Source organism: Onychostruthus taczanowskii, unplaced genomic scaffold (genome assembly GCF_017590055.1).
Source record: "Onychostruthus taczanowskii isolate IOZ18803 unplaced genomic scaffold, ASM1759005v1 scaffold5, whole genome shotgun sequence".
NCBI classification, from domain to species: domain Eukaryota; kingdom Metazoa; phylum Chordata; class Aves; order Passeriformes; family Passeridae; genus Onychostruthus; species Onychostruthus taczanowskii.
The window spans coordinates 12,483,562-12,503,836 of record NW_024502568.1 but is presented as its reverse complement, the minus strand read 5'-3'; the positions used below and the strand labels follow the sequence as shown (position 1 = coordinate 12,503,836).

The following is a 20,275-nucleotide window of genomic DNA, read 5'->3' as shown; positions in this document are numbered from 1 at the left end:
AACATTTTATGAGACCTGAAAGAACAAAGTTAAATGAACAAGAAGTGAAAACTTATGATGGATGTGTCCCTCATAGCATTCAGATCTTTTCCACTTGATTAAAAATTCCTAGTTCCTCTTCACTGAATTGTTTAGTTTTTTAGCAGTCTCTGTCCTGATTAAAACAAATTAGCATCAAAGATCCCCAGCTGAATGAGGAATCATTAATTGAGAAACATGCAATGCTCCTTAATTACCTTAGAACAGTCAGAGAACAAATAATCTTGGGTTTCAAAGGGGTTTGCACGCACTGTGCACCATGGGCTTATTCTCTGTGTCTGCTGGAATAAAAGTAGACTTGCCTATACCACTGAGGGATATCAGTACAAGCCTCAGTAAACACATTGTAGATTGTTTATCTAAAGTGGAGAAAAAACACAGTGAGGCAGTGGCTGACTGGAAGAGATAGATGTTTCCATTTATTATGTTGACCATAGCTTTTGATTTGCTTTGCATATTCCAGCATTGACTGGGAAAGAATGAAAGCTGTTCCTTATTGATACAAATTAGTATCAATAAGCTGGAGCTGGAGTAGCAGTGCTTTACTCAGAAGCACCTAACAAAATGTCAGACATGGAGGTGCAGACGGTAACCTTTGTACTTTGAAACAGCAGGGGAAAAAGGCAAAAAAAAAATTCATGGAAGCTGTCTCAAAAGGAATCTAAGGATTATTTGCTATGCCTTGGTCACTTGTTCTTTGTGACATAGTTCTTCTGATTGTTGTTTTTTTAAGTTATGACTCAGGCCAGTTAGTGCCATCCTTCACAGGAGAAGGAGTAACTGACTTTTTTAAGGGCACAATATACTTACTAATATGAATATCTTAACGTTTGTTTTGCTTTCCTGGCTCACAGAAGAAATCCTGCAGGAAAATGTCACTCAATGGCACTGAGTGTACTCCTGTAGTGGGGCTGTTATTTACATTGCTTTGGCACTAAAGCTAATTGAGCAAGTGCTACTAACCTCAAAACTGGACAGGAAAATTAAATACTGTGCAGGGCTACCTGAGCTCACTGGGAACAAGCTGGCTTGTCCCAGTGCCAGGCTCCTGTGCTCTCTCCTGGAGCTAACTAGCTCTGCAGAGCAGCAAGCTATTAGCAGGGGTGCAGGACAGTGCTGATGCAGCTCCACCCTTCTGGTACCCAGACTAACTCACCTAGAATTAGCTGGAGAGATTTGCACCATACTACTGATGCTATCCAGGGGTATCCTCACAGTCAAAGGGAAAACCAACAGTAAAGAGAAACAAAACCCTGATGCAATGGAATATATTTGCAGCTGATCATAAGATGATCCCAGTAAATACAAACACCATAGGAATAAATTAAAAAAATTAGTTCCTACACCCCAGGAAAGGTTTGGGCTTGCTCCCAGTTTCTATAAATCTGTGCCATTACTCTGGATTTCACAATGGCCTTTTGCTTATATGGATAGCTCAGAAGGGCAATTTTAAGACTGAGTAAAGAACTTGATCTCAATATCACATCCTGCTGTTAGTAGTCTAGAACCTGAGGGGCAGGGGTGGCACATCCAGCCACTTACACTAAAACCACCTTACCTTTTTCAGTCCATAGCCATGAAATTTCTGTTCAACTGGAAGCCTGAAAGTCTCAGAGATTTCACTGAGGCTCATTCTTCTCCTTGATAAAGATAGTATCCACCCATAAAGCACAACCTCCTTTTAGCTATTTGATGTAAAACTAGAAAGTTGGAAAACTCCTGAAGCCTCTAGAAGACACCACACTCTTTATGCAGAGAGACATTTTACATATTTGCAAGCAAGATCACTGACCTTAAGCCAAACTAATACTTCTGTAGATGACATCCATATATATATTTATGCGCATGTGTTTGTGTGTGAGCACAAATGTACCATTTGGAGTAAATATGAGTTAGATAAGCACTTCATTTTGTCTCTTCTGCTGTGAAAAAGACCTTCACCTGTCTATCACATCCTAAGAGCCTTCTGATTCTGAGAAATCAGAAACCTGAATATGATGTTGTTCCCTGGTTTAACTTTTACTTATTTGGAATTTAGTGGTGCTGGTTTTGTTGTTGAAGTTATAATCTTAATGGGTACATCTACTGCTGCCCTTCCTGTTGGCCTTCATTTTTAGAGACTATAAACTGAACAAGTGGATATTCCCAGACAGCAAAACCACTGCTTGCACATTGCACTGTCACAGGAACACAAATAAAGAAACTTTGCACTCCTGTGTTGTTTGCCATCAAAACACGGTTTTGCAAAGCAGGTGAAAGCCATCCAAGCCTCAAAGCACTCCTTGTGGGTTGGTAATTCTTATAAGAAATTTAGTTTGTTGTAACAGAAGGCTGAACAAGGTAAATGGTAAGTTCTGAGTGCTTCAATTTTGAGGTACCATTAAGCTGCACAATTTTAAAGGCCTCTTTTGAAAAATTGATTAGTTTATTAAATAAACTAAATGATAACATAGTCTAACATTAGAAATTTCAGTGTCTCAGTCATGAAGAGAACATAAAGTTGCATGTTTTCCTTTTTATGGGACTGGCAGAGGCACAGTGAGAGGCAAACCCTATGAAATGGCAATCTGGTTAAGTAATAAAGAACACCTTTACAGTAATATGAATCACTGGCTTAAAATATTTAGATTTCTCAAACATTCCCCTCTAACCCTCCAAATATTGCAGAAAACAGCCCCCAGATCTATTGCACCACAGAAATTAGGCAATTACAGCACACCAGCTCTAGCCAGAATTGCTTGGACCGTGGCATAAAACAATACCTTGGACACACATTTGACTCTTAAAGCTCTGCTGACTGTAAAAACCTGGGCAGGCTAAAGGAGTGGGGTCACATTAAAGCAATATTACTTGGAATTCAAGGTCTTTTCTTTATAAAGCAGAACAAATTCTTAGAAAACTCTTGACTAAATCTTGGGAGGGCAGATAATAGAGAGGTCTAAGGAAAGGGTGGACTCTGAGGTCATGGAACACTTTGACTGCATATGGTACAAGAAAAGCCCCAAAAATGGGAGAAGCTGGCTGGATATTAAAACTGTAAATGTCTCTACAGGAGACAGCCTTGTCCCAGCAGAGACAAACATAAATGCTACAAGTAAAGCTTACACATTCTGAGCAATTAGAGAAATTGAGTAGCAACTAAGGACAGGTTTGAAGCTTTGGAATATTTCTATTTGAAGTGTGCAGATGAAGTGTAAGATGACTGGAGATGCTTTAGGAGAACTGCTGAAGAAACCAACAGTATACTCCCAAGAGGCAAAATCAATGATTTTGGAAAGGAATCAGGATCAGAATGTGGAAAGGACTGCATGTCTTCAGAACCTGGATCAGGTTCATGATGAGATTGAATCAAAATAAAATGCCAAGAGACAAAGCTGCTTCAGAACATTTGGAGGGCATGGTGGAGAGGATGGGGCAGAGAAAGAACATGAATGCCTGAGAAGAGAGCAGAATCTTCACCTGGAGGAAAGAACATAATTCTTTTGCCAATCTGATGAACAATGAAAATCCTTTATTTTCAAATAAGAAAGTTACAAAGGGATGGGCCTGAGCTGTTTGTGGAGCTCAGCTCTGAAGGGATGATCCAGGAGACAATTACAAGCCTTTGGGAAGAACTTGGCACTGTGTGTTGACAGGGTTGCCATTAAATTATTAAAAGCAGAAGGAGGTAAACAAAGCCAAAGGCTGTAGAGAATAATTCTGTTGATTTCAGATAGCTGAAAAAATTTCAGAGCAATGGAAAGTGGTTTTCAGAAATGCAATGTAAAAGCCAGTGGAGAGAGTGCCTGTGTTTTTCTGAAAGCCTAAAAAGCTTTCTCAGAAGGGTTTACATTTTTGGGGGGCTGTTTTTATGGGGATTTTATTTGTTTGTGTTTTAATAAAGCAGGAGCATTTCAGTAACACCAATTTGGATTCTGGAAAAAGAATTCTTCCAAGTATTAAATAATCATTATGTATTTGAAGACGTATTCAGAATGAACACACACACTTCAAGATTTTAAGAAATCTTACGATGCTATATTGTGGCCTTTGAGCCACACTGGAGGCATTTAAAACTCCATAAGACTCCATAAAACTCCATAAAACTCCACAATTTTTTAACAGGCATAGTCACAGTTTGCAAAGAAGATTGAGCACGAAGAAGGTGTGAAATCTCTGGCCCATTTAATATAAATGAGGGATTAAGGTATGGAAATGCATTATCCCTGATAGTCTTCAATATAGTCAAAATGTTACATTCACTGACATTTTCAGACTACAGTGGACAAAATAATGGAGCACCTTTGGGATCCTATGGTCTGGGCAACTGAAAAGGAAGCAGAAGGTGCTGAATGAAAAATGGCTACTTGAAGAAAAACAGAAGAAATAATATAAAATCACACATCTAATAAGCACAAATAATAAAAAATACCAATAAATTGAATAGATTAGTAAAACATTTACCAAAAAAAAGGAAAATGACATTGATAAACAGAATCAAGAACAAATTCTGTGACCATTGTTATATGAAAAGTCACAGAGTTTCAATATCTGCCAGCAAATTTGGTTTGTTGTTTTTTAAAATTTTGTCTCAAGTTGTGGTATACAACCCTAACACCCAGCACTATGAAATGAACCTGATACTAAATAACTCAGTAACTAAAATACACTCAGCATTCTTAGTGACTGTTATTTTTAGATCAGTAAAGAGCTCTGAGTACTCTCAATACATTAATTAATTAATCTTAAATATTCCCATGTTATTAGTAAGGTTAATTTTATAATGCCTAAGTATTCAGTTAGGAAACCTTTCCTGGCCATACTTCCACCATCTATTTAGAAGCAGAAACAAAGTTACCTGTATTCATATATTTAAAAGATTTTTATACCTGACCATTTGGCTCTTAGTGCTTTGGGAAGGGATGGGGAAGAGGAGACTTGCAGGACTATTGGCAAATTTCTTGTCTGAGAGAAAGCTTTAGGAAACAGACAATTTGTGTAGAGTACTTTCATGAAAATATCCATGCTGGTTATCCTAAACATTGTGTTCCAAAACTATGTTTATTTTTTCTCAATTATATTTTACAACTGAATGTCTTAAGAGACCATCAGGACTTCACATGAAAAAATAAATTTTGCTTCATGTTAATCATTAAAAATAATAAAGTAAAAATTCTGACCATAGAATAATTGTTAAAAAGACACAAACCCTCAGCAGAATGTGTCTGATATCTCTTAGGTCTTGAAGTGTATTTGAAGAGCTCCATCTTACTTTCTTCTTGCTTCTTGTCCAATGAAAGGCCTTTTAGAAAAAGGCATTTACTAAAATTGGAAAATAGCATAGCTAAGCATTGTTTTGATAATATCATAGAAAGAGAAACAGTTGTCATTAAATGAGTAGCAATTCTGTCAGAATTAATCTTTCTGTATTATTGATTCTGATCTAAGCATGTAAGAACTACTACAGGAAAATAAAGTAGAAAAGGAAGGATACAAAAGGACAGGAGTTGCCTCACCTACTGCACTCAGTCTTGGACATGCTGAAAATACTGACACACAACTGATAATAATTGATAACATTTTCTATACAGTGTTTCAAGCACACTTCTATATCATCCCTCAGAAGGACAAACACACTTAAGATTTTATTTCTGTAGAAAGGGCTGTTATTATGTACATAAACAATCACTAAGTTAACCTTTATACAATTCAATATAATATGTGAGAATATGTGAGGAACCAGAGAATGTTCTGATTTAGATCAACTGTGAAACCAACTACATAATCCATTATATAAATATATATATATAGGCACACACACATATGCTTTAAAAAAAATTGTTTGGTTTGCCCATCAGTTCTACTCTTGCTTTCTCATTGTAGAAAAAGGCAGTTTCTAACATATCAGCAAGGGCAGAGAAATGTTGTTTCAAAAAAAAAAAAAACAAGTTTCAGCATACATGACCAAGCCTGGGGTGATATTAGTCCCTTTTCAGCCTCACAATAAATTTCAGAGAGCCACGAGAATTCCAGCTATATGTACAATATGATGATTTTCCAAATCAGAAATACCTGCAGCCATGGAAATGGCCACATGTGGCCATCCATATAGGCAGTTATATAGCAATATAAACAATCCTTATGAAAGCAAAATTGCATTAAATAAGGAAAAGCTGAACCACCAATGTATGGCCCTGAGTTATCCAAGCCCAGATTGTGCAAGGACGTTTTTGCCATCTTTTTTCTCTGTTGTTAGTATTTTATGAGGAAGTACAACTGAAGTACATGGGAAGTTCTGGCCACCTGCAGATATCTCTGGGCTTGTTGTTATTTGTTATAAGCACCTAAAATAGCCTTGGATGTTCCATACTTTATTCTAGATTTGAAATAAGTATCAGCAAACTAGAGTTTTTCAGGTAATTCTGCACCTTAGAGAGTGGAAAAATACAGTTAATTTATTTAATTTTCCCCACTAATGTTGAACATTCTGAACAGGACAACTTTGCTTATAAAGAAAAGGGATTATAAATCACCTTTAACAGAGAATTTTTCTTTATTGTCAAGAAACCTTTCAGATGATTTTTAAAAAATTGGTAATGAAATTAGATACATGATGATTTTATAATTTATATGAATACCAGGCAAGTTATTATGCATGAAGATTGAACATCTGTTGAAGTGATCCCAAACCAAAATTCTTACCATCAGGATTCCAGCCTCTACATTAAATTATTTAGAAAACAATTATTGCTGCAGATTTTACACATAACAAATTCCACGCCCCAATCTGAAATTGTCAAAATGTTTTTAATTTGGGAAGATGAAAGAAAACTCTATGTATAAAAAGAGCAGTCAGCTATGAAAAAAATTCTCAAATCAGATGAATTTGAATGTTCCTTAATGGTATATTCATGCCTTAACATGTCAAAAATGTGACCTTTTTTATTAAATAATTTTAATAGTGGCAGCATACTGATAACCTTTTTTATTTTTTTTATTTTTTTGTACAGGTGAACAAACATTTCATTACATTTCATAGGAATGTAATGAATGGAAGCAAATATTCTGAAGTGTGCAAATTCAACTGAAGTAGTTTCAGGATTTTATATAAATATAGAAATACAAAGAAGAACTGAAGTACTAAACCCATGTTACCATGGACAGGCTATGTCATATTTGGAACAGTAATTTGTGGCTGCTGGATATCCCTCAGCAGAATCCACAGACTGAGGAGGGGGAGGTTGAATCCTGACAATCAGAACTTCACTGGGCCTTACTTACCAGAACAGCATTTATTTATTTTTTATCCAATATAAATCACATTAAGAGCAAAACAGGCCATTCAACATTTTCTGACTCTAAGAAAGGGTTCCAAAGTTAAATTGGACAAGAGGATTTAAAAAAAATATGGCCTTTTCTTGACACAATCATAATGGGACCGTTCATAAAACATCTCATCTGATGTACAGTGGTCGTTACCAAAAAGTTTGCACTTGTCAACAACTAGCAAAATGTAGTTATCAGACATTTATGCTATTTATACCTTCCAAAAAGAAAGCTTTGGTATGCGTTTGCAAACTTCTTGTTTTTAAGTGTGGCCATTATATAAGTATTTTTTATTTACTTCATTATTATATGAATTTACTAATTTGCATGCAATCAGGGATCCTGGGAGTAGAAAGACACTTCAAAATAAAAATTCTCAGAGTGAAGGGAAATGCTGAATGATCCCATGACAAACATGCTTTTCTTGTACAGTAAAATAACATTTTTACCTGAAAACACAGGAAAATGGCTGATCGCTATTTGCCTACCTTCAGTGTCGCAATAAAATATTTTAATCCCTTTAAAACTAACACCTGATTTTCAAGTATTTTTCAAACTCTGGTTGAGATACAGAAGAATACAATCCTGTATGAGTGAGCACAGCCAAAGCTCTCCTAGAGGACTGGATGGTCTTTCTGTGGATGGAGTTTGCAGTACATTCACAAAACACACTGTATATTTCTTATGTGAAATGCTCAGATTGAGGATAACACAGAGTTTGGACTATATTCCAGACAAGTGACTCTTTCTTTTTCCTAAGTGTATATGCATCATGTGAACCAGTCCCATCAGTTTATATTCACTTGAACAGATTAACTTTAAAACTGGCAGAAAGGGCTGTTTTCAAAGGACATTTTTTTCACTAGGCTAAGTAGCACTGGTTCAAAGTTCCCAACAGAACCTTTAAAAATGAATTTTTAAAGTTTTGGGTTATATGAGGTCAGAATAGGCAATAAAAGTCACAAGATGGTATTATTTTAAGATAATAATCTTATTTTAAGATATGAAAATACTGAAACAATCATGCCAGTATAAGAAATAATTATACCATAATTCATAAGTGCATAATTTATCAAAACAATAGAGCAGTCATGGTTAGATGCAACCTAATACTCCTGTATAAGATATAACTACATACTGTACAATTGTTCCTTTTTAATAATTATTTTTACATTTAGTCCTCATCCAAATTAAGCTGAGTACTTCTATGTATGAATGGCTTTAGGAAATAAACACAACTCACAACAGGGCTTTATTACTGCTACTGCACCACCATGGCATGCAAGTAACTATGTAGTCAACTATAAACAGTAAAATGTCATCATCTTTCTGAAATAAAAAGAACATAAAAAATACAGATAAAGTAGTAAACATCAATCATCTTTTTATATCTTTCATATGTACCAAAAGTCTATCATTACATGAGACATTTATACCTCTGTATCACTCTCCTGTACTAGGATGGTGGCAAATTTGGAGTTGAGAAACTATACTTTCAACAAGCTCGTACAAAACTACTGGTTTCATATTACACTCTGTCAGTGTGCAATGCATAAATGAGAATATGATACATCTGCTACCTGCCCCTTAGCATTCTCTTACTCTTTTCTATGTTCATGAATTTTGAGTAAATGAAAAGACCAAGGGCCATTAAAGCTGGTTGCCAGGTTATCCTGTAGCTACTGAGCTCCCCAAGGACTAAAGTCCTTCACAAAGGAAATTCTTTCATCTGCTTTTTGTTCTTGAGTACTGATTGTGTGAGGTTCTGTACTGGTTGTGGGATTTGACAGCCAATCCTAGAAGCAAGATGGATTTTTAAACATTTATTTATATAGCATAATTCCTTAACAGGTGCTAAAGTGACAATGAGATGAAGTTCAGCAGTTGTAAGGAATAAAAATGTCCATACTTTATTATAAAAACAAGAGCCAAAGTGCTGACTGGGATTAATCTCTTCTGCTTACAGGTCAGGACAATATATAGATACTAGCAAATTTCAATATTGAAAAGGGAGCAGGTTGAATAACAGCACGTTCAACTTTCCTTAGATTTGCAGTCTTGGAGACTCTCTTGGGGAAAAAATATTGTAAAGCAGCTTTTCCATGCTCAATTAATTTTGCTGATCATTTACCTGGCATGGAGGATCCTCTTTGTAAAATATCTCTAATTCAGGACAAACTCTGAGGTACAGAAAAGAAAGCCCACCCATCACTCTTCTGCAGCCCAAATTATGTTTATGAGGTTTTTTCCAGTGTAAAGAAAAATAATAATTAAATGCTCAAGTCATACTATTAAATAGAATTATCTTTCAAATATTACATGTGGTATTGTTGGGATACACCTTTGCTGAATTCAAAAGCTGCCTACCTCTTCTGGACAATGATAAAAAACACCTAAATCCAAATAATTCTCTTTAGTTCCTGCTTGCTGGAAAGAAATCTTAATGCCAATTACAAGGAAAGAACTGTACAATTCCCATTGTTACATTAAGCTATAAAAAAATTTCCTTTAGCTTCTTGGAATTTGCTCAGTTTTCAATTATACAATTTGTTTCTTCATTACAAAAAAATGTGAAGTTTCTCCTAGTCCTGTCCAAGGATTTTCCCTGCTCTGATATGTTCAGGATTAAGAATACTCGGTATTTGATTTTGTATTTTGTTGATACCAGGATCCACTCTTTATTAAAGCTCATCAAGCATACTCATACCTACCACAACTGGGGGATAGCAGGCTGTGTGGCTATAACAGAGCACAGTACCTCATGTGTTCACCCATAGATTTGCCTCCATAAAAACTGAGGCTGTAGTATAGCTTTCAATGGAAGCCATTTAAAAAGAAAACATTACAGAATATACAATTGTAGTTTTTGACTCTCAGACACAAGTTCCTTGACGTGTTGAAAGGTGATGTTTTCGATTTCTGACTCCTGAGCTCTTATCTTTACAGTCCGCAGGCTTCTGTTGTGAAATGTCTATCAGAGCACTTGCAATTGCAAGACCTGTAAGATAAATAAAAGAAAAACAAAATTTAATGCTCAGCTTTCCTGAGAAGAATTCCAGAGCAGCGTGATGGTTTCTTTCAAGGCAAGTTTATGTACTTTCCCAGAAGTGATCAGTTTAATTTCAAAGTCAGATAACAAGTTCTCACTTTCTTAAATGCCACTTGGTAACAGTGAAGAGACAGTGGAAGGAAAAAAATGCAGTTAAGATACCAGACTGGAAATAAGGAGAACTGAGCTCCATTTGAGTCTCTTACTGATTTGCTGTGTGATATTATGACCATTTTCATGGTTAAGTGGACCAGAAGCTTTCAGACATGAATGTTCTCATATTAAATGTATGTGCATTGCATTTAGAAATGGATAAAATAATCAAATCAGAAAATAAGAGAGAAACAGAAACTGCATCTAGGGTAACATTGTACCCCTGAATATATGCTTTTGCAAAAAAAAAAAAAAAAAAAATTAAAAAAAAAGACTCTTTAATTGGGGAATATCAGAATATCCAGAGGTTAAGATTTAACACAAAAATATCTTTCTAGAAAGCACAGATCTTTAAAGAAGTAGTGAACCATGACGGCCTGGGTAAATTCTAAATGTCTTCAACTCACCAAAACTCTTCTGGTCTGGATTCTGGTTAATTTGTTGATATTTCATGACCTGTTGTAATCTTAACAGGGTATTGCCAAGGTAATAGACCAGCATGCTTAGGAATCATAGAAACACAGAATATTCTGAGTTGGAAAGGACCCACAAGGACCACCAAGTCCTGCTTCTGGCCCTGAACAGGACAGTAGCAGGAACCCCACCACGTGCATTGCTCATGTCCTTCTTGAACTCCGTCAGTGCTGTGACCACTGCCCTGGGGAGCCTGTTCCAGTGCCAACCACCCTCTAGATGAAGTGATTTTGTTCTAATATCCAACCCAAATTTCTCCTGACACAACTGCACGCTGTTCCTTTGGATCCTGTCACTGACCAGCACAGAGCAGAGATCAGTGTCTGACCCTGCTCTTCCCCTCATGAGGAAGGTGGAGCTGCACTGAGGTCTCCCCTCACTCTCCTCTCCTCCAGGCTGAACAGACCAAGTGACCTCAGCCACTCCTCATTCAACTTCCCTTCCACACCTAAGAAGCTAATATTTTAAGAATTTACTCTTCCATTTCCTTGCTACTGCATCCTTTCTAGAAATTAATTACTTCTAAAATGCTGAGATTAACAATCCACTTAATACAGGGTAGTTCTAGCCTTTTAAATTCACACAGGTGACATTGCAATCAAATGGATTAGGCGTATTCACATAATTTATACTTTTTACTGCAAACAAACCACAAAAACCACATCTACCCAAAATGTAGGTAAGGATGGTGCTGGTTCTCCATGCGGCCCAAAACTTTTCATTCTCCAACCAATAACTCTATCACTCTCCAAGGAAACCTTTGAAAACACTTTTCACCATGTTTAACAGGCAGTCTCTATTTCTTATCTCAAACCAATATCAAACTCCATTTATCTATTACACAGATTCCAATTTTGCAATACTTTTCATGCAATCCCTCATTACAGCTCTTAGCTACTAAGAAACTGTGCAAAAATTGTTTTTCACTAACAAGTGTTGCTACAGTCTTCTTTCATAATATAAGATATATTATATATAGATTTAGTTCAGGTTTCCAGTATCTTGAAAATTCTATGCTATTGCACACTGGTAACACTACCTTTCTTAAATTTCAAAAAAGTTACAAGAAGTAATTAATACACATCCAGATTTTAAAAATGCAGGACACTGTAAAACGCTAAGTACAATTATCATTGATACATTTCAGGATATGTAAGAGCCAAGATTAATCAAGTTGTTTTTTCTCACATACACAAATATTTTGTGGCATGAGGCAGTGATGCTTAAAATTGGACTTTGACAAATTAAATTGTTGAAATCTTTGAGGCACCTTTAAAGTTTAAGCAATAAACTTAGGTATTAGCAGGGATAAAATTCAGGGATAAAACCTAAATAACATTCTGATGATTGCTTACATCTCATCCCATCTACAACAGCTAGGCTTAGGGACTATGCTAAACAGAAGGAGTATTATTAGTAAAGAGATTTTTTTAATTTAATAAGCTATTTTAAAATATATTTGGATGTATTAAGCTAATCTCACTTACTAGAACAACTAGTTCTAACAAAAAGGAATCCTTAGGTCTAACACTCCATACTGGAATGTACTGGCATGTTGATAGAATTACGTTAAAATCAGGTCACTACAGAAGATCATTTTTCAAAACATCACACCAATCATCTGATGAAATTCATTTATTATGTTCTCTACGCCCAGCATAGTTCCTTGTTATCAAAGCAATACAATTAACTAGGGGAACAATTCATTATTTCAGACTGGCAGTCTAAAGGAATTTCATTTACCAAGTCAAGCTTGTGCACAGACACTTCGAGCAAGGAGAATTTACATCAAAATAAACCAGAAGAAATGCTGTGGCTTAAATATTCATTAAAAAAAACCCCACCAAAACCAAAACATTCCCTTGATGTTACAGGTTTTTTATCTAAATAATAAATATGAATACATTTACAGTCATTGAAGTTGGAACTGTAAATTGTACAGTGCTCTAGATGTGTTATCTCAACTCCTAAGTTATTACATTTACCCGCTGTCTCTGAATGCTGCTGTTTAAGTATTCTACCTAACATCCAAACTGGTATTTTCCAAATCAGCACATGGTCTCTGGTTGCTTCTGACTCTTGAGCAGCATGGTAGAAAGGAACAGTGGAATCAGTAAGGATCCCACATGGACACTCAACAGGTCACCTCTAATTTCTCTAAATTCAATCTTAGTGGCAGAACTAGCACTATTTTAAAATTGAGTTTGTTTTTCTACAAATTGTTATAGAAATAACCTGACCTAGTTTTATGCAGCTCAACAATCTCTAGCTTGTTTTAAGGATATGCATGTACAAGTCATTAAGAAGTAAGCCCAGTCAAATTGTAAGTGGAAAGTATATTTTTGTAAGAGATAATTGCATCCACAATGAGGAAAACACCAGAGGAAGCAATATGAACTTGGTTATCTTTAGCAGAACTATTGTCTTTCCTAATGGAAGTTAAATGGTAACAGTTTATTCTCAGGAAGTCTCTAATGATAAAATTACTGGGGTGTGAATTTTTTCCTTTTTTTTTTTTTTTTTTTCTTACAATAGTGCAAAACTATTAATAAGTAGAGGGATAAAATACAGCAAATCAAATGAGATTACCTTGAACAGCACATTCACAGTTTATATACAAACAGCCCTGTAATCCTGCACTCAAACAAGAGCATCTGAAAAAGTAATTCATTCTGAGATGCTCTCCTCCCAGTCTCTGTAAAAACAGGCAGTACTATATATTTTAATTTTGCAGCAAAACAGCTTCATTAGGCGTGAAAGGTTAATTGCAGGTTTAAGTGCAGTTCGGGGAACAGTGCACGGGTCTGTGGTGAATAGCACAGTCTGCTACAGGAAGGCTGAGTGCTATAAACTGTTTGCCCTGCTGAAATGTTTTACTACCTCATTTACTAACTGTCTTCTTTTACTGCTTGTATTTGTAGTTCTTCTAAACCTTTAATAGCTACAGTTTTATTTCACTGTAATCAGATTTAAATGGAAATACCCATGCTGGGATGTTTAAACATTTTTCCTCTGATTGTATACAACTACATTTGAACTGATGTAAGGCTACACTATCTCTGAAAGTAGAAAAAAAGCCCTACATTATAAAAAATAGTCTTACATAATGGTGTGCATATTTAAAACATTTTTTTCCTCCTCTATTGTTCATTTTAATGAGAAATGCATGGAATTCTTACTATCTCTTTTGTTAAAAGTAAGGTAACAAAGAATGACCTCAGATTAGGCAGGTAACTGGAAATGTTTCATTTCAATTTGAATATGCATTATTCAGACATAACATTTGGATAGATGTCTTCATTTGATTAAATTTCTACACGTCATTGTTATGCAGAATCAGAGCATTCAGAAACCTGAAGACAATAAAATAACTACGAGTCAGGTAGATCAATTAGATTTGTTTGACATTTCAACCAAAATTATAGTCATTGTTTAAGGTGACTTTAAGCAACAAAAATAAAATGCCAGCTGCCATACAGAGAGACTTAAACAGAAAAGACTGGGTAAATACTATATTATTAAAGTCACAGCTTCACTCTTCAGTGCCCACAAGTCTTTGTGTTCCTTTCATCTGTTAAGTCTTTAAAAAGTGGCATTACTCTACATGCTCACCCCATACTGGACAGACTCCTTTTATCATAAAGGATCTCTTGCTCAAAATATTGCCATTGTGGAAGACTTATTGCCCATGGAAGTCTGTAGAAATGGACATGAGCTGTTTGAAGACGCACTAAGTGATGAGAATCACAGACTGTGATGCCTCATGAAAGTCACCATAGCACACAGTGAAGCCAGTGGAGGCAGTTTAATGTTCATCAATAAAACTATCAGTTATAATGTAGGGAATTGTAATGAATTTTGCCATTTACCAATATTTCAAGACTATAAAAATACTGTTTGAAAAATACACTGTGTATATCATATGTGAATTAATGTTATATGCATATATATATAGATATACCAAAATTATGTAATAATGTAACATAAATATGCCATTATGTAACAATTTTATATATGTATATATATATATATACACACACACACACAAATTATATACAATCCCCCCAGTTAATAATGAAGTTTTGTATTACCTACTTCCTAATTTGAAGAAAAAGATCACATTGACCATCATGTTCATGGAATGCACACATTTATTCTTCATAGAAAAAAAAAGTTCATTATAATGTCTGTAATACTGGGGGAACATAGCATTTTAGAAGGAGCATAACACTCTAGAAGATTGTTACTAGGCAGTGTTTCTGAGTACCCATGGAAGAAATCCTCTCACTTTCTGTGAGATACTGTGCTAGAAATAGTCATATTCAATTTAGTTGTTTAGCAATAGTTTCACGATTTTCTGGTTGTTCCTGTGTTCTCAACCAAACTGTCTCCAAGCAGACCAACTCAGGCTTCATTTTCATGACTGAAAAGGGCAGCCTGTTCTTTGTGCTGCATACTCCTCTGCTATGGATCAAGTCATGCTGGGAGATATCCAAAAGGCACATAAAACAGAACCAGAACAAAATTAGGTATTTAAAAACGTGGTGCACAAAGCCCCCTCCTAAGCAAGAACAAACCTGATACTCGAGTACTTTCCAGGAGAAAAATTAAGAGTCATCTGAAGTTCAAGACTGTATATGGCTAGAAGAACACAACAGATCTAAGTTCATTTCAAAGTCAGAAAATAGAAAAATCCTTCATGTGTATCCGAGTTTCCTGATCTGGCAGGTGTGCCTAGACAGTATCCAGAGATCGCAGACTTAGTCACAGAGAAAAATAATCATAAGCATCTGCCAAGAACAATAAGTGTCTTCATACCCTGTCACATTGAATGTTTTTTTTATTTGAATTAGATTATTTTTAAAAGGACAAGCTGACAGCACCTCAAATTCACAGTCTTTTTATGGGCTTCTCTTCCTGTTTGGTGCATGAATGTGTATTTTACGTTGACACCGCTCTTACTTTTGGAAAGATATATTAAGCAAACTAAACTAACTAGGAAATTACTTTGGGCAAGTAACCCCATCATTTTTTTTTTTCAGTGATAATTTTTGCAAGATGGGAAGACAGCCAAGAGGCCAGGAGGTATGTTTTCCTTTTCTTTTGCATATAACTTAATTAAATAAGTAAAATATGAGACAGAGCTTAAACCATAACAATAATAAACTAAGTAATGATAGTGTGGAATTAAATAGCCACACACTAGTAGAAAGAAGATGTCATGCTCCTTTTTATTACACCTTTGCTATTTAGTAAAAAGGGCTATCTATAAGGGACTAAGAAATTCTTATTCCCAGAATAGACTTATAAATTACCTGCTGTCACTTTGTGGGAAATGCAGACTATACAATAAAGGCTCTTAGAAGAAATGTTCACCCTTTCCCAAATTTTCTCATTGTGAAAAGGAAATGGCCCTACATATTTGTGTGAAATATTTGCATTCCACAGGGGCAGTAGGGATTTTTTTTTTCTTTTTTTTTTCTTTTTTTTTTATGCAGTCAGGCAGTTCTCCTTCCCTTTCAGAGTGAGATATCCGTAGTTTGGTCTGAAATCCAGGTCTGTACAACATCTGGTGCTTTTCAACTATCCAGCCTGCCCGTGACTGAGAGCCAGCATGGGTTGTTTGGCCTCTCTGGATACGGACAAAGGGAAGGTGACAATGCACTCTGGGATGTTTCAAACAGTGTCCTGGGGAAGTGGACCCAGTGGGGAGCTGGAGACTACAGAAATGGAATGGGGCAATCTAACATTGATTCACTGGAGCTTCTCTCTCCCACCCCGTTTTCTCAGCTCAAGCCCTCCTGGAACACAAGAACCATAGAACCATTAAATTGTTTAGGCTGGACAAGACCCTTAAGGTCACAGGGGTCCAACCATTAACACTGCAAAGCCCACCAATAAAACATGTCCCTGAGTGCCACATTCACCTGTCTTTTAAACACCTCCAGCAACGGTGCTTCCATCACTTCCCTGGGAAGGCTGTTCCAACCCTTTTGGTGAAGAAGTGTTTCCTAATAGCCAGGCTAAACCTCCCCTGCTGCAACCTGAGGTCAAATCTTCTTGTCACATTGTTTTTAATGGAATGATAATAAAAACACCGAAAAAGGAATAATCTACTTAGAATATGTGCAAATCTCATGCAGATTAATTCCTTGCTGCTCTGCCACTGTATGTTACACATCATGCATTAAAATGCAAGTAATTACACATCTTTCTACAATGGACAGTAATATTTGAAACATTTGGATTACATTTTCAGTTTGATTACATCTCACTTCCATTGAATCATTTATCCATATGCTATGAAAAACATCTCTATTCTTGTGATGTTGTGCAGCCGTTTAATTTGTTTTCAAGAAAATCACTATAAACTAATTTGCTACTCTGCAAGAATTTGGTGAGATGCATTAATCATGCCAGAATCTAATTTGGTCTTGTCAACCTATTTCTGCAGAAGAGAAAAAAGTCTACTTGGAGTATTGAAGAAGCTCTATTTTCACTTACTTTTAGCAATACCTGGTTTAATACAAACAAAATCATAATAGTTTTTTTTAGAAAGCAGTATCACAGTTATGGCCCAGGTGGGGTTAGTTTATGAACCCTTCTATAGTAATTAGACATGTCTGGATTGCAAAAGTCTCCTCCAGCCTGGCACACTCAGGTTGCCTGTACAGCATCATTTTACTCTTTGTCTCTATCTGCAGCAAACTCTTTTTACTTGGACCATGGGTGCAAATCAGAGCAAAATGAAGATATGAAAGCTGTAAAAAATGGTGAGCTTGACTTACAACATTGTAAAAGCTCTTTACCCAAATCCATTCATGCATTTGGATGCTTTAACCACCGTGATGAAAGTTAAAGCCTTACTATACATCATGAGAGGGATGAACACCTGTGGGACAGAGATTTATCATGCATATAAACAGAGTGTGATTGGCCATTATTGCAAGGCTGAATTATATTTCATGCCATTCAGTAATCAGAATATCTGTGTGTGTGTGAATATCTGTGTGTGAGTATCTGGGAAACAGAGCAGCTTGGAACACAACTGAGCAATCAGGAGAACACTCAGAAGGAGGAAAGGCAGCAGTAGTCACTGGGGTTTGCTTCCCTCCAGAGGGGCCTTTCTGGCAGGGGGTGATTTAAAGCAGATCTCTTTCTGTCTGTAGAGGAAATCTGGGGTGATAAACCTCACCAGGTGAAATTCAGTTTTTATGAATACCTCCCTAATGTTCCATCTGGGTGATAACACACACTGTCAGATTTCCAGCTTTACTACTCTCCTCCTCAAGACAAAACACACCACCTTAAAGACAATAGGTTTAAGGGCCCAAAAGGGGCCAATTCTGCCCACACTGGAGATAAAACAATACTACTTACATTACCATTTACTTTTAAGGAAGAAGATTAGAACAATAATCCTCTAAGATCCTTCTTCTCTCTCTTGCACCCTTTATGTTGCAGGTGCAAAGCTTTTTTTCCCTTGTCAAAAATTTTATTTAAACCAGAAAGTTCTGAATATGTTCATGCAAAGAAATTATTGTAGTTCCCCAGAAATTCAACAGGATTACAGCTTAATCAGCAGTAGGCATGATATCTGCAGTGCTTTTCCATAGAGAATTCTCATTTTAAAGTTTTGCTTTCGAAGGTGTATGAAGTACTGGGCTTGTTTTCTATTTCCAACATTCTGGTGCAATGTATCACGCTAACCACTGTTCTGATATAAATTTGTTTCAGCCCAAATAGCAATGCCAGTTTTTCAGTATTCTGCTGATGTCCAATTAGACATTTAGAACATCCCCAGTACATAGCCAGGAGTCACTGACAAAACAAATGGTCTTGGGTGGGAAACACAGAATTAAGTCAAGGGGACAGAAAGTGTGCTGAGAATGTTGAACCATATTTTGAATAGCATTAAAGCAACAACTTCAGGGTCCTCAGGATCTCTAACAAGGTTATTTGTAGTTTCAGTAATATTAAAGTTTGAGAACAGTGAAAAAGAAGAGAAAAAGAAAAAAAGAAAGATAAAGTCACAAATTCACTTCTGTCAGTATTAGGGTGGCTCCATTAGCAAATCTAGCATCAACATGCATAGAAAATTGATTTTTGGTAAAAGGCTGAAAAGCTCACATCATAAAATAAACATTTTAACCCTCAAACACTTTGTACAAAAAGCCCTATCACAATTATGGTCTGCACTGAAAGAGAATAATTCTGAATGGGCTTCCAGTATAGACAAGCAAGCTACACAGCTACTCATTTATTCTTTACTGAATCTTCTATTTTACATTGAAAGCACCATGTTCTGACTATAACAGGCAAAATTACACACTTAGACCTGTCAAATTGTATGGAAATAGGTTTCCATTTTATACACTTCATTACATACACTTACTTGGTCCTGAGCAGTCAATATAGATAAATATCAGTAAAATGATAGTAGAAGAGCACTGTTCCTACTTGTGTGACACATTCAGATACAGCAAATGCCTGAAACTGAGAGATAGTAATACAATGGCTGCATATCACTGTAAATTATTATAGTATATGTCCTAGGCATGTGTCCTAGTTTGGAGAGGAAGCACTGGAAAACTGATAGTCCACAGCCACAGCTTGCCACCTACCTCTCTGTGTATTCCCAATCCAAAAAGTAGCACTCATTGTCTCATTCACCCATTAAATCAATACAATTTTTGAAAAAAACGAACCCACAACACCAACCCCCCAACAATTCTTGTAAAAAAGATTACCAAACTATAACTTTTGCCACTTAAAACAAATGAGAAATATTCTGCTGGCACACCAATTTGAGATTCCAAATTTCTCCTGTTAGGATCACCATCCTTCAGAAACACAGGAGCTATGATATATTCCTCTTGGGATCTCATTTGGCATAAATCTCAGCCGGATTTGCACACCTCCTTTTAATACAAAAAATTAAGATCTCTAACTCATGGACTATTGAACAGGACTTGCTACTTAAAAAGGCAGAAACCAAGTGAAAGATGCAGTCAAGAAAATCTCACAAAGTCCATTTCTCATCAATGTCATTTCCCTGAAGATGCCCTCAATGAAAGTACACTTTCTGACACTAAAGATCTACTGCAGCAGCCCATTCTCATCAATATTCACGTGAGCAAAAAATGGCTGAAATGAAACCATGGACAAGAAGATGTGGTAAAAGATACATAGAGCTTGGAGTTTTCCAATGTCAGGATGGTTCTTTTAGACAACAGGCAAAATTCGGAGCAATTC

General features: G+C 36.1%; 1 protein-coding gene across 3 annotated transcripts in view; it reads right to left on the bottom strand.

Moving 5' to 3' along the window:
* Positions 1–8,319: 8,319 nt before the first annotated feature.
* The window catches only part of ATRNL1 (attractin like 1), a 431,595-nt gene continuing 419,639 nt past the window's right edge, over positions 8,320–20,275 (bottom strand). For all 3 annotated transcript variants that reach the window (XM_041415479.1, XM_041415481.1, XM_041415480.1), the window contains one exon: positions 8,320–10,342. In XM_041415479.1, the coding sequence (XP_041271413.1) occupies positions 10,218–10,342 (125 nt within the window). In that variant the 3' untranslated portion in view covers positions 8,320–10,217. The remainder of the gene's footprint in view (positions 10,343–20,275) is intronic.